Source organism: Choristoneura fumiferana, chromosome 4 (assembly GCF_025370935.1).
Source record: "Choristoneura fumiferana chromosome 4, NRCan_CFum_1, whole genome shotgun sequence".
Classification (NCBI taxonomy): Eukaryota; Metazoa; Arthropoda; class Insecta; order Lepidoptera; family Tortricidae; genus Choristoneura; species Choristoneura fumiferana.
Window position 1 is genome coordinate 19,474,837 of NC_133475.1, and position 19,296 is coordinate 19,494,132.

At 38.6% G+C, this 19,296-nt stretch overlaps 1 protein-coding gene across 5 annotated transcripts; it reads left to right on the forward strand.

Annotated features, from left to right (window-relative positions):
• The first annotated feature begins 243 nt into the window (after positions 1–243).
• On the forward strand, positions 244–18,198 carry LOC141427597 (katanin p60 ATPase-containing subunit A1-like). Of its 5 annotated transcripts, none has more exons than XM_074087185.1 (8): positions 244–828; positions 11,007–11,227; positions 12,895–13,376; positions 14,486–14,665; positions 15,285–15,427; positions 15,783–15,892; positions 16,035–16,161; positions 16,988–18,198. In XM_074087185.1, exons 1-8 carry the CDS (start codon positions 662–664, stop codon positions 17,184–17,186), a joined length of 1,629 nt encoding a protein of 542 aa, XP_073943286.1. In that variant the 5' UTR covers positions 244–661; the 3' UTR covers positions 17,187–18,198. The 5 variants fall into 5 exon arrangements, with proteins under 5 accessions (XP_073943286.1, XP_073943290.1, XP_073943287.1 ...); XM_074087189.1 differs by having other exon boundaries at positions 13,054–13,376; XM_074087186.1 differs by having other exon boundaries at positions 11,007–11,203.
• The last annotated feature ends 1,098 nt before the right edge of the window (positions 18,199–19,296 follow it).

The window sequence follows — 19,296 nt, forward strand, 5'->3', positions numbered from 1 at the left end:
ACTTTCTGTAAGATTGACTCACGTTTGACCGATTTTTACTATTTATTGTTAGCTACAGATATATTATATGCATAGATGATACGAGTATGCAATTGCCTTTATTACATTTTTTTTTCATTTTGACTACGAAACTCCACAAAAGCCAGTAAGAAATTAGTCATTCCGCAGAACGTCTGTTTTGGTGTTATGCGTGCGACGCCGCCGTAGGCGGTCATCGGCCAGACGGCGCGCAGTGGTCAGGCACCCGCGTAGCCCGTAGCACGTCGCGTAGCGCCTCTACAATTACCGAGACCACCATACTTTTTTATTACCTACAGACTAGTAAACACTCTAAAGTACATCATAACAGTCTAGTAATTTAATTACTTTATGCGTTCGCAATCAAGCTAAAAGCGGTAACAAAACATAACTAACTATCAAAACGGACTTCGCTTTAAAGGAAAAAACAAAACACTGCCACCGTTCGCAAACGTACAACCTGCCGAAAACAAAACACCATCGCGTTCAATTTGAAAATTTGTTAACCAAAAGAACAAAACACTGCGACTGGTCGCGAATACAACTTGCGCAAAAAAAAACAACACCATCGCGTTCTTTAATTTTGAAATTTTGGCAAAAAGCAAGTGAACATCGAACGACGTTCGAATTTTGAAAGTAAAGGATGACGAACGACGGGAAAGCCGGTGGCTCGGAGGCGAAAGAGGCGGGGGAGGCGCGAGGGTCGTGGCCGCGGAGGTCGGAGGACGTCAAGATAGAGTTTGGGTTCGGTGTGCCCTTGGGAGCCATGGGGGCGCATCCTGCGTTTCACTCCGCTTGGGACATTGGCTGGTAAGTGCCATTTGATGTACAAGGACTTTAATTCATGAGCCACCATGGAACATTTTCAAAGGAATAGTACATTGTGTCTTAAGGGTGGTAAATAAGGAATTACGAACGAGAGTCTATTAGAAGCCCGAAGTCGAAGACTGAGGGCTTTAATGAGTCGATGTTCGTAATTCTACTACCACCCGTGCGACATACAATGTTTTTCGTCACATTTGCGAGTAAAATTGTATATTTGTGAAAGAAAAACTAATATTTTTCCGAAAATTGCCGATACCGCTGACTGCGCTCTTGGCAAAGGGCTTGGGTAGTAGTTCCCACACGGGCCCAGTGCAGATTGGGAACTTCACACACACCGTTGAATTGCTTCGCAGGTTTGTTGTGCAGGTTTCCTCACGATGGTTTCCTTCACCGTAAAGCTCGTGGAAAATTTAAAATTTAATTCCGCACGTGAATTTCGAAAAACTCAGAGGTACGAGCCGGGTTTGAACCCACAATCCTCTGCTTGAGAGGCCATAGGTCAAACCACTCGGCCACCACGGCTCACCATACTTTGACAAATTTTAATGTGTTTTGATGCTGACTGTACATAGTGGTTTTCCATCGTGAAAAGTAGGATCTCAATCGGATTGCGACGGCACTCGAAGTGCCAATGAAATATTGTATTCAATGAGTGACATTTTCATATCCATTAATAGCATTTAGTGTGAAATGTCAAAATGAAAAATTTTACAGCTCTACATCGGTGAAGCTGATAGTAAGAGCACGATAAATAATCTTGTTCCGAACTTGTGTAATACAAGATAATACTGTTGCCACTAAATCAGTCCGGTTCATTAAACGACCGGACCGAGTTGCAGTCGCTAAATCGGATGACACATTTTCCAGGATCGGTTTTATTGCCGAACTCTGCAACCGTAAACTTGTTTGAACGCGTGCATTGAAATGATATTTCCACTTAATCGGATCATACAAAAAGCAGCAGGGCTACTACGAAACTCGAAACTCAAAGTTCGTGTCGTGCGGTCCCTCTCGCTCTCGTATTAAATAGTGTCAGAGGGACCGCACGGCACGAACTTCAAGTTTCGAGTTTCGTAGTAGCCCTGCAGTTCCCGCAAAGAATCGGATGTGTCTTGTGAAAACGGGTTATTAGGATAGGATATAAGTTAAGTAGGTACTCAAAGAAACTGAACAGCGCCAGTCACCAGCACCAATATCTGACACAACAAGCGTGCATAAATATCTGATACGAGTCTATTTCTAGGGTGGGAAGGACGTGTCAGATATTTTTGCATGCTCCGCTGTGGCAGATATGAATGCTGGTGACTGTACTAGGGTGAAATCTTTGTGCTACTGATGTAACATTGAAATTCCATACATCTGCCAAAGAAATTATAGCGAAATTTGATCATTTAAAGGTCAATGTAACTCTGTACTGTACTCAACTATGTCTTTATACACATAACTTTTTCCAACACTTCAGAAACAATTGAAGGCTCGCTATGACCTCCTTCGCACATCGCGTGCCTTACAATTACCGCGTATGGACAAAGCAAAGGGTTCTAAAGGGGGCAGTGCGGCAGTATTATAACACAGCCAGTAATTATACTGAACGGAAACGAGCCTAATTTATTTAAGGTATAGAAGGCACGAAATTACAAAGCTAAAGGGGTCATGCAGAAAATTTTATTCGGTTTTTTTTTCGGACGAATGTCCGAGTCAAAGAATAATACATTGTATACTACATTGTATATAGTCTTTTTAATTATTTGTAACTTATAGTCAAAATACCACAAACGGGTTTCAACGTTTTCACCTCGACGTTTCAACCACAGTTCAGTGGCCGTGGTCACGAGTAGACTGAACTCGTGTACTCGTGTTTTAGCGTGATAAGTCCCGTTTGTGGTATTTTGACTGAGTGAAAATGACGAAAGTTAAAAAACATTATATTTGTAACTTGTCAACAATTGACCTCACTTGAGGGTGCAGTAGTGAAGTAAAGATTTAGCTCGTTGGTTTAGAAATTAATATGTATTTACACAGCTGCATTTTTTGTATAAGCACTAAAACTAACTAGACGTTGATTTTAGTGCTGTGAAGCGACGTTAATAAGTTTACAGTTTAGCATTAATAACCAAATCTTTTTTTTTTTTAAATGAGTAATGTCCTCGTATTACGTTATTACGTACAGTCACCAGCACCAATATCTGACACAACAAGCGTGCATAAATATCTGATAAGACTCTATTTCTAGGACCGGAAGGACGTGTCAGATATTTTTGAACGCTCCGCTGTGGCAGATATTAATGCTGGTGACTGTACAGTAATTTGACACGAGAGTGAAGCGGATTTGTGACAGCTGTCACGTCAAAAAGTGCGACGTTTCAAATTAAAACAGAAGTGTGATCATGAAGTTTACATTGCGTGTTAAATTATTTTAGGTAAACAGATAGTATTAATTCAATAAAACATATGAAAGTGTATTTATTAGGACCTTTACTATCTGTAAAGTTTGCGGTTATAACAAGAGTATACACGCTGTAATGTCAGCTGTCAGTTGATACCGAATATAAAATGTACCTATACCTATACATATTTATAAACCAGTGGTTCCAAGAGCTATAGACCATTAGACCTCACGACTTTGCATGCTTAAAACGAGCTTAAAACTAAAAAACTTATCTGTGAATCGAAAAAGTTTTAATATCGTTCGCATAAAGTGTAGTATTGCTTGATCTGGCTTCACAGATAACTTGGTCAGTCTGTACCTTGAAACTTTGAGCTTTAATGTCACGAAATATAGGGAAAGGTCGGGATTCTTGATCCGTAAAAAGTGACACCCAGAATAGGATCTCAACCTTCGTACGATTATATCACACTTACCACGCACTTACCTCGAAATTAGCACCACACACAGAACGCCCCTTTCTAATGTAAGAAACAATAATAATTCACCTCCATTTGTTTACAATGCCAACCTCAAGGTTGACGTCAAAGATGGATTAAGATATAGTGTAGACGACTACAAAAATAAAATTTATTTTTAGAGTCCCTGCTAAGCAAAAATTACCAAATAAATTAAATTATTAAATATTCCCCTAATTATTTTTATTTTTACAGGACTATTTAATTCCAATGACATAAATAATAGTTATAATATATCTACTACCATAGTTCGTAAGTATAACCAATGTCACTAATAATTTATGGATTTTCTTATCTGAAAATAAATGATATTTATTTTAAATCCTCCCCCGATAGTTATATTAAGGTTTTATTGCGCTAGAGGTCCACTGCAGACAAGGGCCAGCTCTTGCTTTTGCTCAGCAATGGGACATAATAGGCTAGCAATAATAATTATATTTTTAGAGTACTGTACATACACCTCAAAAAAGTGAGCCCTTATCGGACTGTGTCGTTGTCCGTCCGTCTGTTTGTTTATATGTCTATCAAGATCCTTTTTTCAGGAACGCGTGGAGATATTAAGTTGAGATTAATATGAAAAACAAACGTCTACAGTCCTTTGTTATGTTAAAAAAAATGTTTATAAGTTTATAAAATATATAATCATAAAAGTGTACTGAACTCTGTCTGTAGTAAGGTTGCTTTGACCTCTTAACTTTAACACAATCAAAGTAAAAAGTCCAATATATACTATTCCGTCAAAAATTACTTTGTATGTCATATAAATACTATGTAGGTATGTAAAGGGTATGTAGAACAAACTTATTTTATCTACACCCATATAGTAAAGTAAATCCTCCATTATGCGTTCAGAAACCATACATAAAGACCAGCATTACGACATTGGATTCTATTATGAACCCGGCGGTATCGTAATGTTCATTACGACACCGAAATCGATACCGTAATGAACATTACGATGCCGAAATCGATATCGTAATGAACATTACCGCACGGAGCGGTGGCGGGGCTTCATCTTCACCAGGCGCAGGGGGTAGTGGGGCAGACATAGTTCTGGTTGCAATGCAGGTCATTCTCTATGGTTCTTGAGCGCATAATAGAGGATTTAATATATGGATGTCACTGCAACTGTACGTAATTAGGCCCTTAAAACACTCGTGTGATCCTTTTATGAAACGTGTTTTAAGGACCCTTATTACGTAACAGTTGCATAAAGTACTATTTCGCTAGCTTTTATATTTTAGCGGAACCGTCGGTGCGCGAGTCTGACACGCTCTTGACCGATTTTTTCACCTTTCCAATATGCTAAGGTGGACAAACGGTTACATCCATTGTAATCGACTGTAGGTACCTAATAACTAACGTTATTCGAAGCAACACCAGTGTTTTATTATTCAGATCAGATATGATTGATGTATGTTAGGTTTCCCTGAAGTCTAGATATTTATGTCCGTAGTGAGTGTAATGGGCAGTCTAGACAGCTAATGGTGATTAACAATTAGTTAATAGGAGTGCATCAATTATTAATTGTTTGCGTGTCTGGGTGCATAAGTACGGGAGATATTGAAACTCATAGCTCATAGGTCATGTTATAACTGACTACACCTACTTCGTTTTCAATAAAAAAACACGTCAAGATGGATTAGGTACCTGCTTTCTAATGCTAAAAAACCAAGTATAAGTAGCTATTGCTCGTAATTTCGTCTGTATCCCATGAGAACTTTACAGGTTCCCGGGATAAAATATACTTAACTTAATCTCAAGTTATTCTCTGATATATTATATGTATAGCTTTTTGTAGGTGAAAGAATTTAAAAATTATGTTTAGTAGTTTTGAGTTTACCCATTACAAACAATAGTATTAGTTTAATATACATAAAGTAATAACATAAATAAAGTTTTACTAAGAACGAAAATAAAAAATACAATAGCTTATTATTGCTTATTATGAAAAAAATCTAGAAGATAGTTATTTAAAAAGGTCTTAACCGTTTAACCCTACAGACTCAAACGACAATGGGCTGTTGTCATGCTTCACTTTATTATTAGAAGTAAGTCGCATAATCTCACAAATAACAAACTCAAAACCGTATGATTCAGGAAATAAGGCAAGATTTAGACCACTACAAGTCCAGACGTCCTTTAACGCCCACAGACATCCATTAAATTAAATTTTCACGTGGGCAGAATAATTTCAAACTGCAATCAAATTGAAGATGACAGCTTCTGCCTGAGAAGAAAATGGTTCTCACTAAATTAAAGATCTACAAGCATAAACTGTAAAAGAGCTGTCTTAAGAGTCAAATTTCTGCTTTACGAAAATGACACAAGGAACAATTTTTTCAGGACATGACTATGCATATCCTTATTCCCTTGTGTCATTGACTGATGCCTGTTTCAACGGTTAGGTGCGTATACGCAGTAATAATACAAGTATCCTGTTTCAAAATAGTTGTAGTATCATTTTGTTAATAGAAGGTCAGTATTATAGCATAGAAATCGCGTGGGTTTGCTTCGCACAGATCAAGTTGAATGGGTGTATAGAGTAATAGAGCTTGGGATGCAGAAAATGTTGAACTGTTCAATCAGTAACTAACCTAACCAACAAAAAGTTGGAAAAGCCCCGATTTTGTCACTTCAAAGTTCAGTATCTTAAAAACGGCTGAACTGATTTTAATAATAATAATAAAAAATATTTATTAACATAACTAGGATCCATTATTCGTTAGTATTACTTATAAATATGTCAGTGAAACATAAACAAATAAAATAAAATAAAATAAAATAAAATAGTTCAGCACGTTTACGAGTAGGTACATAGGCTTATTTGTCAGTACATGAATCATATGACAATGGTTCAGATTGATTGGTGATTATGATTTTGATGAAACATGTCTAAGAACCATGGCTAGAAAATCTGCTTTCAAATAAAAAGAACCGCATTCAAATCGGTGCACCCGTTTAAGAGCAGACAGACACACACACAGACACACATAGCGGTCAAACTTATAACCCTCTTTTTCCGTCGGGGGTTAAAAAAGTCAAGAACACAAACTGGTTTGTAATGCCGTTCGGAACTCGAAACAAAAGATCGGTTTTCGTTTTCTTTATCATTTGGATCTTCAGGAAAACGAAATAAACCGACGCGTTTCTTCTACTGTACTTACCTACATTTAAATTTTAAACTGAACTTAAAATGAACCTCAGTCTGAACTGGGAATCTAATTCTCCAAATCTTTATTTTTATTTATTCAAAAGTCAACCACATTATTTTACAATTTAGTATGCCATTTATATACTTTACGTTTGATATTACGGAGTAAATAAATAGATGTTACAATTCAAAATCTTATACCACAGATCAAAAGGCTCAACCACAAGGATTATTTTATCCAATTAAGATAGTATGAGTAATTTCAATTCTGTAATTCAGTTCTTTACTTTATTCATTTTTTTAATACAATTGAAATTGTCTCCAAAAACAAAACGAGCTCTTCTTTCAGCAAAATATTCTTTCTGGAATACTTTAAGATACTTTCCCTCCACATGGCATAGCCATGGAACACCTTATAGATATCGCTCCTCAACCACAAATTGAATCTAAAATACTCATTACTATCCAACTATTCGAAACAGTTCATACAAACAAACAACATACCAACCCCTGCGACTCGTCCTTCCTTAAACCCCATCGATTGCATTATCAATGAACGGTTCAACGGCCTCTGTCCAGGCAACGACCTTTGGCACACATCCGTCACTCACTTGCTAATAGTTCGTACTGTAAACAACTTTACTAGGCTAGGCAATAGCGGATGGCCAAGTACTTTATTGGCAAAGAGGGTTGGGGTGAGATTCTAAAAAAGAATCTCTGCGCTCGATTGACAATTATAACTTGACTCGTTCGTAGTAAGTAGACATTATACGAAGTCAGGAGTCTTCACGTTAGTCTTTAGCAGTAAGCAAACTTTTGGACTAAACGGTTGCAATATTGGACGCAATAATTATGGCTATCATTATTTTATTCGGAAGACGTCCACTCTGCTGGACTGTCCTAATCCAAGGATCTTAACGACTATCCATGGCTTCCCGATCTTTACCATAACTGTCTCTCCACCCTGCGGGATGTCAAACAATACTTCCCCATACACCTACACCATACACCTTTATTCTCCAGAAACCTTTCTTCTAGTAAAGGATGACGGCGCAGGACCTGTTTTCATCATTGACTATGAAGTAGTACTTGTGTCTTGAAAAAATTGACCAGAGGAAGCAGTGGCCTAAGAAGTTTGAGCAACACCATGGTCCTGCCAGAACCTAATGGTCATCAGTGATGACTCATCACTTCATGATCCATGGCTTACGAATGTAGGTTGTTAGATATCATCGTGCATCAATAGATTACAAATTCGACAACCTTTGACACATATTGGATTCATCGGCACTTGAAGTTCAAAAGCCGACATTAGGGACAGTAAACTATCGATACGTGACCATTGACTTGACGGTGACCCAGAAGGTTTGTGGGCCTTGAGCCTTGAAAGTCTCTGAAGGCCTGATATCTGTTTTAAAACAGGAAAATTAAAAGTGTCTTTTAGTACCCAGTATTTTATGTTGTAGGCAGGAACAGGCTGTTTTTTTCAACTCTCAATCCTGTGGATTGTGACAGAATAGAGTGAGCAATATTGACTCTGAGCCAATATCTGTCTGTCGGTCTGTCTGTCATCGTAGCTCGCAAACAGATGGATCGATGTTTGGTTTTCACGTGAAAGTGAGTTTCTTTGTGTTCTTAGCTTTGTTTGATAAAAAGTTTTTGGTTAAAATTTCATTTTTAATACACCAGCTTTTTTTGTCCTTGCATTGTCACCCAAACTACATTTGCATAACAAATTTCAAGTCGATGCCATAACCGTTGAAGAGTTCCGTCCTGCGAAAACGATCCTGGCCGGACTATCAGGATTACTAACAGATTATTGTATTGTCAGGCAATTTACATAAGTATGCCAAATTTCAAGGCAATCCGACTATCGGAACAGACACACCACGGGACAGGTGAAACTAAATAAAAGTTTGTAAAAATTGGTCTAGCTGTTTATGAGATACTGAACTTTGAAATGACAATGTCGGTGGTTTTTCTGGTTAGGTTATGCACATGCACAACTATAACGCACATGAACAGTATCAAATGTTTACTTTAAGTTGGACTGATATTTTGTACTCTGTAATTTTGATTGTGTAGGTACCTATTTGCAGTTTCAAATAAATGATTGATCTATGTATCTACTCGACATTATTTGCCATCCTAGAAGAAACCCAGTAGACCCATCACATTTCCGATCACTTCTTGCACTAGGGGTAACGCTAAAAGTGATAGCAATAACAAACATCAAATAAGCTTAGTATGCCAAAATGCAGATCTTCTAAAAATTACGAAATCCTAAAAAACTAAAGATTTTGTGACCCGGAGGGCGCGATCGGATCTATACTTTTGCTATGATGTTTAAGCAGTTCTGCTTGCGCAAGTTGTGCAACAACGTCGAAGAATGATTGGGGCAAGCCAGCTGGGTTGGTAATGCATTTAAAATCCTTTCTGAGTACCAGGTGCCCAGGAATAGGAACTTGAATCACTGACTATAATATTGGATAATACGATGTAACAGTTGTTATGCGAATACGATTGCACTGGATATTTTTCAGTGTTTGTCCAAGTAGATATTATTTCCAGTGAAATGCATCTTTTATTACGTGACCTGCTTACTTCTTGACCCCTCTTGTTTCATAAAAATATAGCTCGTAAGCTTCAGAATGACAAAAAACACCCCTTTTAGTATACTGCCCAAATAATTGCTAAGGTTTAGGTATGAGGCCAGTAAACTACTTTCGATGATCATCTGATAAATTATGCTCACCTACTTCAAGTAACTAGACCAGTCAAGGACCTCTTTACTACGAAACAACCTTATCCTTATCACAACACTAAGATTAAGGCGTCCCAATTCCATACACATAAAGCACGAAATCGCTTAAAAAATCTTTACTCGGCAACTAAATAAAATTGTCGCTTTGTACGCAATGGTCAGGCTTGATTCCGCAAACAGGTTGCCATAGCAACCGCCGTCAAACATAACTGTCAAGCGCTACACAACAATATTAGAAGTATAATAAGCCGCAAGTTCCGTAATAAATAATAGTAAAAAAAATGTTCCCGTGATGCGTCTTGAATGAATTTTTAAAGGCACACCTATGTTTTTAGCAAATGTTCGAAGAGTTTTGATGCCCACTATGGATTTTGGCTTCGGTGATTTCTTGTACCCTAATGTCAGGGGGCTACGACAGTTCTTTGAACAACCAGTCGTCACGTATGTACATTGGTTATTTATTAAGCAGGGTAGATACGATTTAAGAGTGCCGGACTGAGTATGCGCGCTCAGTATGATGGAATACAAGAGCAAGGGCAATTTAGCTGTAGAGCACTTCAAGGGTGAATAAGCTGTTACTGAACCATTGAGATAACCTTTGGCCTCGTCTACACTTTTTATCATGTGGTCAAAAGCTTCTTTCACCTAGCCGTGCAGAGTTTGAGCACAAAATGTTCTAAAAATAATCGAAAACGACATATATTTATTAAGACCGAGAGGTGCAATGTACAAAATAACAATGTTGGCAATGTTACAGGTTGATTAAGGCAGTCGCAAGACGAAAATGTATCATGGGCTTGATGAATCGGTCTTAATTTAGACAATTCGTTGATAATGGATTCGATTTTTCAGACAAATATTTTCCGCGATATCAGTTTATGTGATGAGCTTCCTATTTACTACGTGCAGCTTCATCTCCAGAAAATAATAAAAAATAAGCTACTTCTCTATCCCCGAAGAATTTATAAAAATACCTTCCTTGTGCACGTAAACCAAACTAATCCTGTTTAACTAATCTTTGTGAATATCTTGTAATCTTATGTGAAAAATGTCTATGATAGGTACTTGTTCAGAGACGGTATTACCGATATCAAAGTTAGTCAGAATACGAGTATTTTCATTAAATTTAGGCAATAACCAGCACTTTTGACTGTCAAAAAATCTACCACCACTTCGGAAAAACCTCTTGAGAAGACCCGTCATATTTTTTTAAACCTCTTACTGTGGATCCTCCTCCCTTGGAGAGGCCCAGGGTCTGTAGCGCCGAAGGTCCATCCCTAAATCCAGCCCCAAATGAGTCAGCCACGATACTGTGTAATAAGACCTAACCTTTTTTCACAGCCCGTCCTCCTCCTTCCACCAAATGGCCAGGATGATGGACAGAATGATGAACGAGAGTCTGCAGCCGTTCGGCTTCGCCCGCATGAGCACAAGACGAGGGGACGACAGCAAAGAACCGCCTCGCGATGGCCTCAGGACCGAGAGGAGCGACACGAGGCGAGAGCGCGCCAAGCAGCCCGATACGCATGCTGCTAACGGTACGCGGCATCCACCTACACAAGGTGACCAGCCACTTGACCACACTATGGTAGCTTACGCATCGCATTTACAGCTTGAAACTAACAAGTCATCATCATCATCATCCCAGCCTATATACGTCCCACTGCTGGGCACAGGCCTCCTCTTAGAACAAGAGGGCTTGGGCCATAGTTCCCACGCGGGCCCAGTGCGGATTGGGAACTTCACACACACCATTGAATTGCTTCGCAGGTTTGTTGCAGGTTTCCTCACGATGTTTTCCTTCACCGCAAAGCTCGTGGTAAATTTCAAATGTAATTCCGCACATGAATTTCGAAAAACTCAGAGGTGCGAGCCGGGGTTTGAACCCACGACCCTCAGCTTCAGAGGCGATAGGTCAAACCACTATGCCACCACGGCTTTGAAACTTACAACTGTATTCTTAAAATGCGTTAGTGAGGGATTTGCGAAAGATTTAGGGGCTGTTTCACCATCCATTGATTAGTGTTAACTGGCGGTTAGGTGTGATGCCGTCTCTATTTGTTTTGTTCGAATAGACGGAGACGGCATCACATTTAACCGTCGGTTAACACTAATCAACTGATGGTGAAACAGCCCCTTAATATCGCTAGATAACGATAATATTATGAGGTCCGTTTGTATGTAGGTACGTAAACTCTTCATTGCACATAAAAATAAAAAAAAGTTGGAAAAACCCCGACCGTCACTTCAAAGCTCAATATCCCAAAAACGGCTGAACCGATTTTGATTAAACATGTCTAAGACCTATTGCTAGAAAACCTGCTTTCAAATAAAAAAACCTGCATTACAATCGGCCCACTCGTTCAACAGCTATGGTGCCACAGACAGACACACATAGCAGTCAAACTTATAACACCCCTCTTTTTGCGTCGGGGGTTAAAAAAAGAAGGAGGAGGTCCATTTGATGTTACGACTTCGCTTGCGATTGGCCCATTTAGAGAATTCACCAATCACAAACTTCAAAAATGACTACATCAGGCAACAACTCGCATCACAAAAATCCTCATTGTATCTATTTTAGGCAAGAGGTATACAAAAAATATTTCAGCAAATGGATGAGTTATAGTTTGACTGAACATCTTTGTAAAAAAACACAATTATTAAAACTTGAGAAATATTGAGGGCTACTGGCACGATCTATCTAGGGTTAAGAAAAATAAATCGTTTACTCTGGGTCATGGATAAAAGTTCCATACATACTGCTGTAGTTAACCCTGGTTTGGGCAAGCCCACCTTACGGAGGTGTCCAGTCAAACTAGCCCAACCAGGCAACCACCTACTGAGATATTGTGGATAATATCTGAAACACCTGGTGGGCGATTATTCGAGCGTTTCTGCCGTCTCATTTTTATGGCCACATTTCTGTAAAAATGGCCGAATATTCTCATAGAGTTTTTTAGTTATCTGGTAGAAATACAGGAACTCTAAGAAATAATTGAAAACGACATCAAAATCTACAGCCAATTCATAAAAAATGACCAGAAAAACCAGGCGGTTTACACGCTCAAATAATCGCCCTGGTAATGTGTTCGCCATTCGATAAGTTGAATAGCAGATTTTAGGTATGTTCAACGTTGCACATGACGGGCTTACCACTGTCAGCTAATTTTAGGCGTAACGACAAAACTAGCATCAAAATTGTGATGATGACTCATCTGGTTTGTTGCAGTGGTAAGACCAACGCATGTGAACACGTTCCAAGAGCAACCGATGGACCAGGCCAAACAATCAGACCCTACAACAGAGAAATGGGCCGGCACGCTACGCCGGAGGGACCCCGACATACAACCCACTTTACCCTCAATTGTGTCTCGAAAAACGTCCACAGCATCCTCAATGGGCAGCGGAAGGAAAACACGATCAGTCGAAAGGATACCGAAAACCTCAAGAGCAAGGCAGTTGGTGCCAATCAAACCTATACCCCGAAAAAGCGACATACCCGCAGAAGCAGGTGATGTCACCATTTTTGAAAAAGATGAGAAAGTCTTCGATGCGACGGGCTATGAACTACATCTTGTTGAGACTTTAGAAAGGGACATACTGCAAAAGAATCCTGATGTTCGCTGGAGAGATGTCATAGGTTTGGATGATGCAAAATCTGTGCTGCAAGAGGCTATGGTTTTGCCGCTTGTTATGCCTGATTATTTTAAGGTAAGCCAGTAAATCCACTTAGTTGACGTAGTTTCGTGATGGCACACAACAAAAAACTGTTACAACAGACCTATTTTTGCTTAGATCGTCGTCGCAAACAAAACTATTGTTTTATAAAACTGTGCATGGCAAAGCAACTGTAGAAGTATATATTTTCTTTTTGATTTTATGGAGCACCTTTACGTTGCAATGAAGTATATCACTTGTCTTACAAACATGCATAAATTATTCCCAAACCCCCAAATGTGATTGGTTTATTATTACTATATTTTCACACAAGTGGCACACTTGAAATGTTGGGTAATGATTCAAGAAATAGCGGACTTTGCCTAGTTTCTGGCAAATTGGGCCTTCGCGTGTAGAGATATTATCGCGTTAGAATTGGAACTTGCTCATTCTGTCGTAATTTTCCAATTACAATTGTTTGGTCAGTTTGAATAAAATGAAATTTTGGGTAAATTTGACCCGAAAATGTGACTTTTGGATGAAAGATTCTGTAATTTTTAAACTGGCGTGGTTTAAGGTTGTTGTTAGGATTTAATAGACGTGTTTAGAAATAATGGCGAACATGCAGAAAAGTCGTTTAAATTCAAGCATAGTAAAAACTACTAATACGGGTAAAATGTATGCCATGTGGTTTTGCTCGTAGGTTTTTTGTAATGTTAGGATTCGTTAGGTCTTAACCCTAAGCAATGCCTCTAATATGACATAACTAATTTCCCTAAAACATGTAAAAACATTCTGCATCGCGTTCAGTACGATGAACTTCTTTGAATTGTTTCGCAGGTTTGCGGGCTCCCTCTATAGTTTTGAAAATGAAACTACCGTGAGATTAAATCATTTTAAAACATAACGAATAACTCACGTCTGTAACCCCTCCCGTCCCTCTGTAGTTCTTTATTTGAAAAGCTCTTGAAGTTATTGTTTATATGAATTCCAAAAAACTCAGTGGTGTGAGCTCAATTCCCCACCCACAATCCTCTGCTTGAGTGGCAATAGGTTAAACCACTGATTTACCACGACTATTTAAAATGTATCAAGTTTTCTAATGAGAGAATTTGAGTTAACCCATTGCCAAGCTACACTAGCTTACGTCCCTTGCATTCCAGGGTATTCGTAGACCATGGAAAGGCGTGCTGCTGACAGGTCCCCCAGGCACGGGGAAGACGCTTCTGGCGCGGGCGGTGGCCACTGAATGCAGGACCACGTTCTTCAATGTATCCTCTGCTACCCTCACATCTAAGTATCGCGGGGATTCGGAGAAACTGGTTCGGCTGCTGTTCGATATGGTATGTTTGAACAAAGAACTGTAAACAATGACTTTTCTCACCCGCAACATGTATGTTTATTGAGCTCCTCTACCTCCACGCTGTAGAACACATACAAATAATCTCACAAATCCAACTGTCACCACTACCACACTCTACCAGAGTTCATCTCAGAGCAACACAACCGTTCACCATGCTACCACATGTTAGACGGTTTGGTTTATTTGGTTATCTTTGAAATTGGTACTTGGGTTATTAAGGTAATGCCGAACCGAGAGGCTTTGACCTGCTAGCGGAATTCTCAGGACAGACGTTGACACTATGTTAAGAAATAAAAATCAAACAAAATCCCAACTGCAAGAGTTAAATTCCTTTTCTAAGCACGTCGTTTCTTTGCTTGCATGACTGATTGACTGATGATTTAAAAATGCTCTATGACACTACCATATTAGAGACAGCTGCTACCAGCTCTCTCGTCAAGAAAAGAAAATCCAGAAGAAAATCACGATCCTCAGAGTATCATGATCCTCAGCAGGGAGAAACCGATTTTAACGAAATATGTAGTCTGACGGACCATGTATGTTCTTAGTTGTCAATGATGATGGTAAAGGTGGATTGTAACTCTAATCTCTTATTTCAGGCGGCATTCTACGCACCGAGTACCATTTTCCTGGACGAAGTGGATTCGCTCTGCGCAGTGCGAGGCGCGGACTCAGAGCATGAAGCTTCCAGGCGGTTCAAAGCTGAACTCCTCATTCAGATGGATGGATTATCAGCCGTTTTGTAAGATAAATACAAATGTTTACTAAATCTGAACCCTTTTTTGATGCTCCATTATTTATTTGTAGCACCTTAATTTTAAAGATAAAGTATGTAGGTTCTAGCTGATGATTCTGGATGCATGAAAATTGAAAAGCCACTGCGGGTTCGCAAAGTTATTTTTTAGAAATCTGCATAGAAAAAGATGCAGCAGGCAAGATAACGAACACTAATTATTATTTTCAACAATAAACACTCTTTATTTTTTGCTCATCATCCAGCTAGACACTTTAACGAGTAAAATCAAAAGTTTGATAAGAGATGGATTTTTCTGTCTCATACTCAGTTTGACCCGCTGACAAATGGTTGTTTCTTTCAGTCATCGAGACAAAATCATTATGGTGTTGGCAGCAACCAACCACCCATGGGACATCGATGAGGCGTTCCGCAGACGGTTCGAGAAGAGGATCTACATCGGTCTACCGGACGGTAAGATGTCTCAATGTTGCTCGTCTCTTGTCATTGATTCATGCACGGGACAAAGGGTTAATTAATTCACCATAAGTTACATGATACACGGGTACTTTAAGGGAAAAACATGAAAATCATTATGTTTAATTTCGATTTTCAGAAACGACGCGCGTAAAGTTGCTAAAACTATGTCTGCGAGAAGTGGTGCTGGCAGATGACGTGGACTTGAAAGACCTGGCTTCTAAGCTGGATGGCTATAGCGGGTCCGACATCTGCAACCTGTGCAGGTAAAGCGTACAACGCTACAGGAAGCCAGTGAAAATGAGATAGACCTCTCGTGTACGTGGTTCAGTCAAGGACTTTAATTCATGAGCCACTGTGGAACCTTTTCTTAGTAAACGTCATAGTGACATCGCATTAAATAACAATGAAAATCGTAATGACTTTTCCTTTGGAAAGGTGCCATGGTGGCTCGGCTCATGAATTAAAGTCCTTGAGCGTAGGTACGTGCGTTTAGTCACACGTATATTTTTATTGCCTGTTGTTAATTTTACGGCGTTTTCTTTTTTACGTAAGTAAAGTCAAGGTCAAAATATCTTTATTCATTTTAAGATGTAACAAAAGCACTTACGAATGTCAAAAAATGCTGAAAAAAGTATGCAGCAAGAAATTTAACAAGGTTGTATATTTTATGGCAGCTGTTTCTGCCCTTGCACAGCTCTGATGCCGTAGTGGTGTTTCCTCATAATAAATGACATAACTCACGTCACGACTTAAAAAGTTAACTCGAAGTTTCGGCCACATTGCAGCGGTCCTGATCATGAGAAGTTTGGCGATTTCTATATGAAATAAAAACTGATCTAACCATTTTTTGCACTATTGTCTATAATGCACAAGCTTATAGCTGATGCGTGCATATCATTGTTTTGTGTAATTGTCTTCAAAGTACTTATCAAGTCTGTTTTAAAAGTATTCACACTGATCACTGTCTCGGGCAAACTGTTCCACTGTTTTTGCCCAGGAAATTGCTTGTACTTAGAGTGCGTTTAGAGTTTATCTAACTAATACTCGTTTGACAATTCAACATTCGTACTCTTGCATTCTTTCTTCCAGAGACGCAGCAATGATGACGATGCGCCGCAAGATCGCCGGCAAGTCCCCGGATCAGATCCGGCACCTCAAGCGGTCGGAGCTGGAGGCGCCCATCTCCCGGGACGACCTGGCAGCTGCCACGGACAAGACCAGGCGCACCGTGTCCCAGGCCGACGTGGCCCGGTACACCGGCTGGATGCAGCGCCACGGCTGCTCCTAGCATAGAGCTGGCGCGTTGCATGCGCTACTGATGAAACTAAGGAACTGTTGACTTGTTCGCAAGTTGTGCTAGTGATAAATTTTTGATGAAAAAACTTGGAGCTTTCCTCGAAGTTCAGCTTCTGGATTCAACGTATTTAATGCTGGCTGTTTTAAACTTCTTCTGGTGCGTGATTCTGGTTAAAATGCATGCGAAAGTCCCAGTCGCACCAGGTACGAAAACGTTTTGGCGATGAACGTGTCATGTTCTTTTGGTTGGTAATTTTAGAACCAGTTAGTTTGGATGGCTTGACTTAGTCTGGAGTATTTCGAATCCCTTCTGACCCATAGTTTAGCGAAGACTAACTGGTTGAGTCATCGGCAATTTTATTTATCCAGAAAACATTTAACGCGTGTTTGAAGTAGGTTGACACCAGGTCATTTTTGTGAAGGTTGCGATGCTTTGTTTGATTGACAAAGGAAATGATCGTCTCCAATATTTTTTGACAATGTAATTGACGAACGAAATAGAATATTTTTCTTTTATCCAGGAAATTACCTGCCCAATTAAGATCACAATGGCTTAGCATATTTTTTCTGCTTAGTTGTGCTGAGGCTCAGAGGGAATGACAATCATAAAAACTTTCGTCAGAAAAAGTGTTGACGGTTCATACTATTAAAGTTTTCATTTACCACAGTGTACTAAAATATTGTTAATGGTAAATAGAAATTGACCTTGCTTTTTCGCGACCAATAACGTGCGCAGACATTTGTTTCTGCGTGACATATATGATACAATTGTGGTTGAAGTATAGACTTTGATTTTGCCCCACAAAGTAGATAATAATTGTACAATCTTATAATAAAGGATTTGTGAAATTATGTTAATTTAGTAATGTACTAATTTGGTGTTATTGTAATTTTTTTACATTATTTCTAAACGTACAGTGAATGTATCTAGATTTATATCAACTTTTATATATAAATTGACGTTGATGATTTGTTAAGATATTATAAAATCATTATATGATTACAGCGATTGATTATTGTATTTTATCGACTTTTATTTATAATGAGCGTAAACTAAATTTGTTATAAAATGTATCCTACAGTAAATAGTTTTTAAGTTATGTTTATTTATTTATTTCATTGTTATATACCTACGTCAGTATACTGGGTGTGGCCTGTAATACGAGCAAAAAATTAAAACATAGATAGTTCTCGTCAAACTGAGCAACATTAGTTCAGCGACTTTTAAAACAAATGGAGTCTTTGAATTTTTCTTTTTTCATACAAATTAAATATTGCCATCAATGTACGCCATCCTAGAATCCAACTGACGTCGCCTGTCACGGTTAAAAATTATACTAATTATTTTTAAAAGTCGCTGTTGTTCAGTTTGAGGAGTATGATCAATGTTTTAATTATTTGCTCATATTACAGGCCACACCCGATATTGAGTTTATGGTTTCACATGGCACTTATTAAATAATTATTTTATAAATGAAATCGCAATATTGACGGTTAAAGTTAAAGGTAGTGTAGATCAGCATTATTAATATTTTTATTACAAAAATAATTAAGTGATTTTAAGGCAAAGTTCTCCAAAGTCATCCGTGCCGTATTAGACGCTTGCTGCCCCCCAAACCACAGTAATAAATTATTAATATTCCTATTTCTGCGTGAAACGCAACAAACATGGGTCCAAATAATTAGCCACAACTTTAACCAATATTTTATTTTAAAAGATAAAATTTTAAGGCACGAAGGGAATACACAATCAAAAATATAAAAATCATCCTTAAATCTTTGGTTTCAAACGATAAATAGAATTAAACAAAAATAACAAATGTGTCTTAACTTTTCAATATAATTTGGGGACGTCCAGCTGTACGAATATTGTGCATACCTTCTCCATTGTCGTAGATATTGCTTAAAGTAGATGGACAAACGAAATGTTCTAACAAGTGATCAATATCGGGGGTCTCATCGGTATAGTAAGAATTTTTTGAGGTGTCCCGATCACGTTAACAGCCCACCTTTCAAACAAAGCCATTGTATTATATTGTGCCCTCAATCGCATAATCCTCAGTTTAAAATAAATAAAAATATAAAATAGAATAGTTCATTCA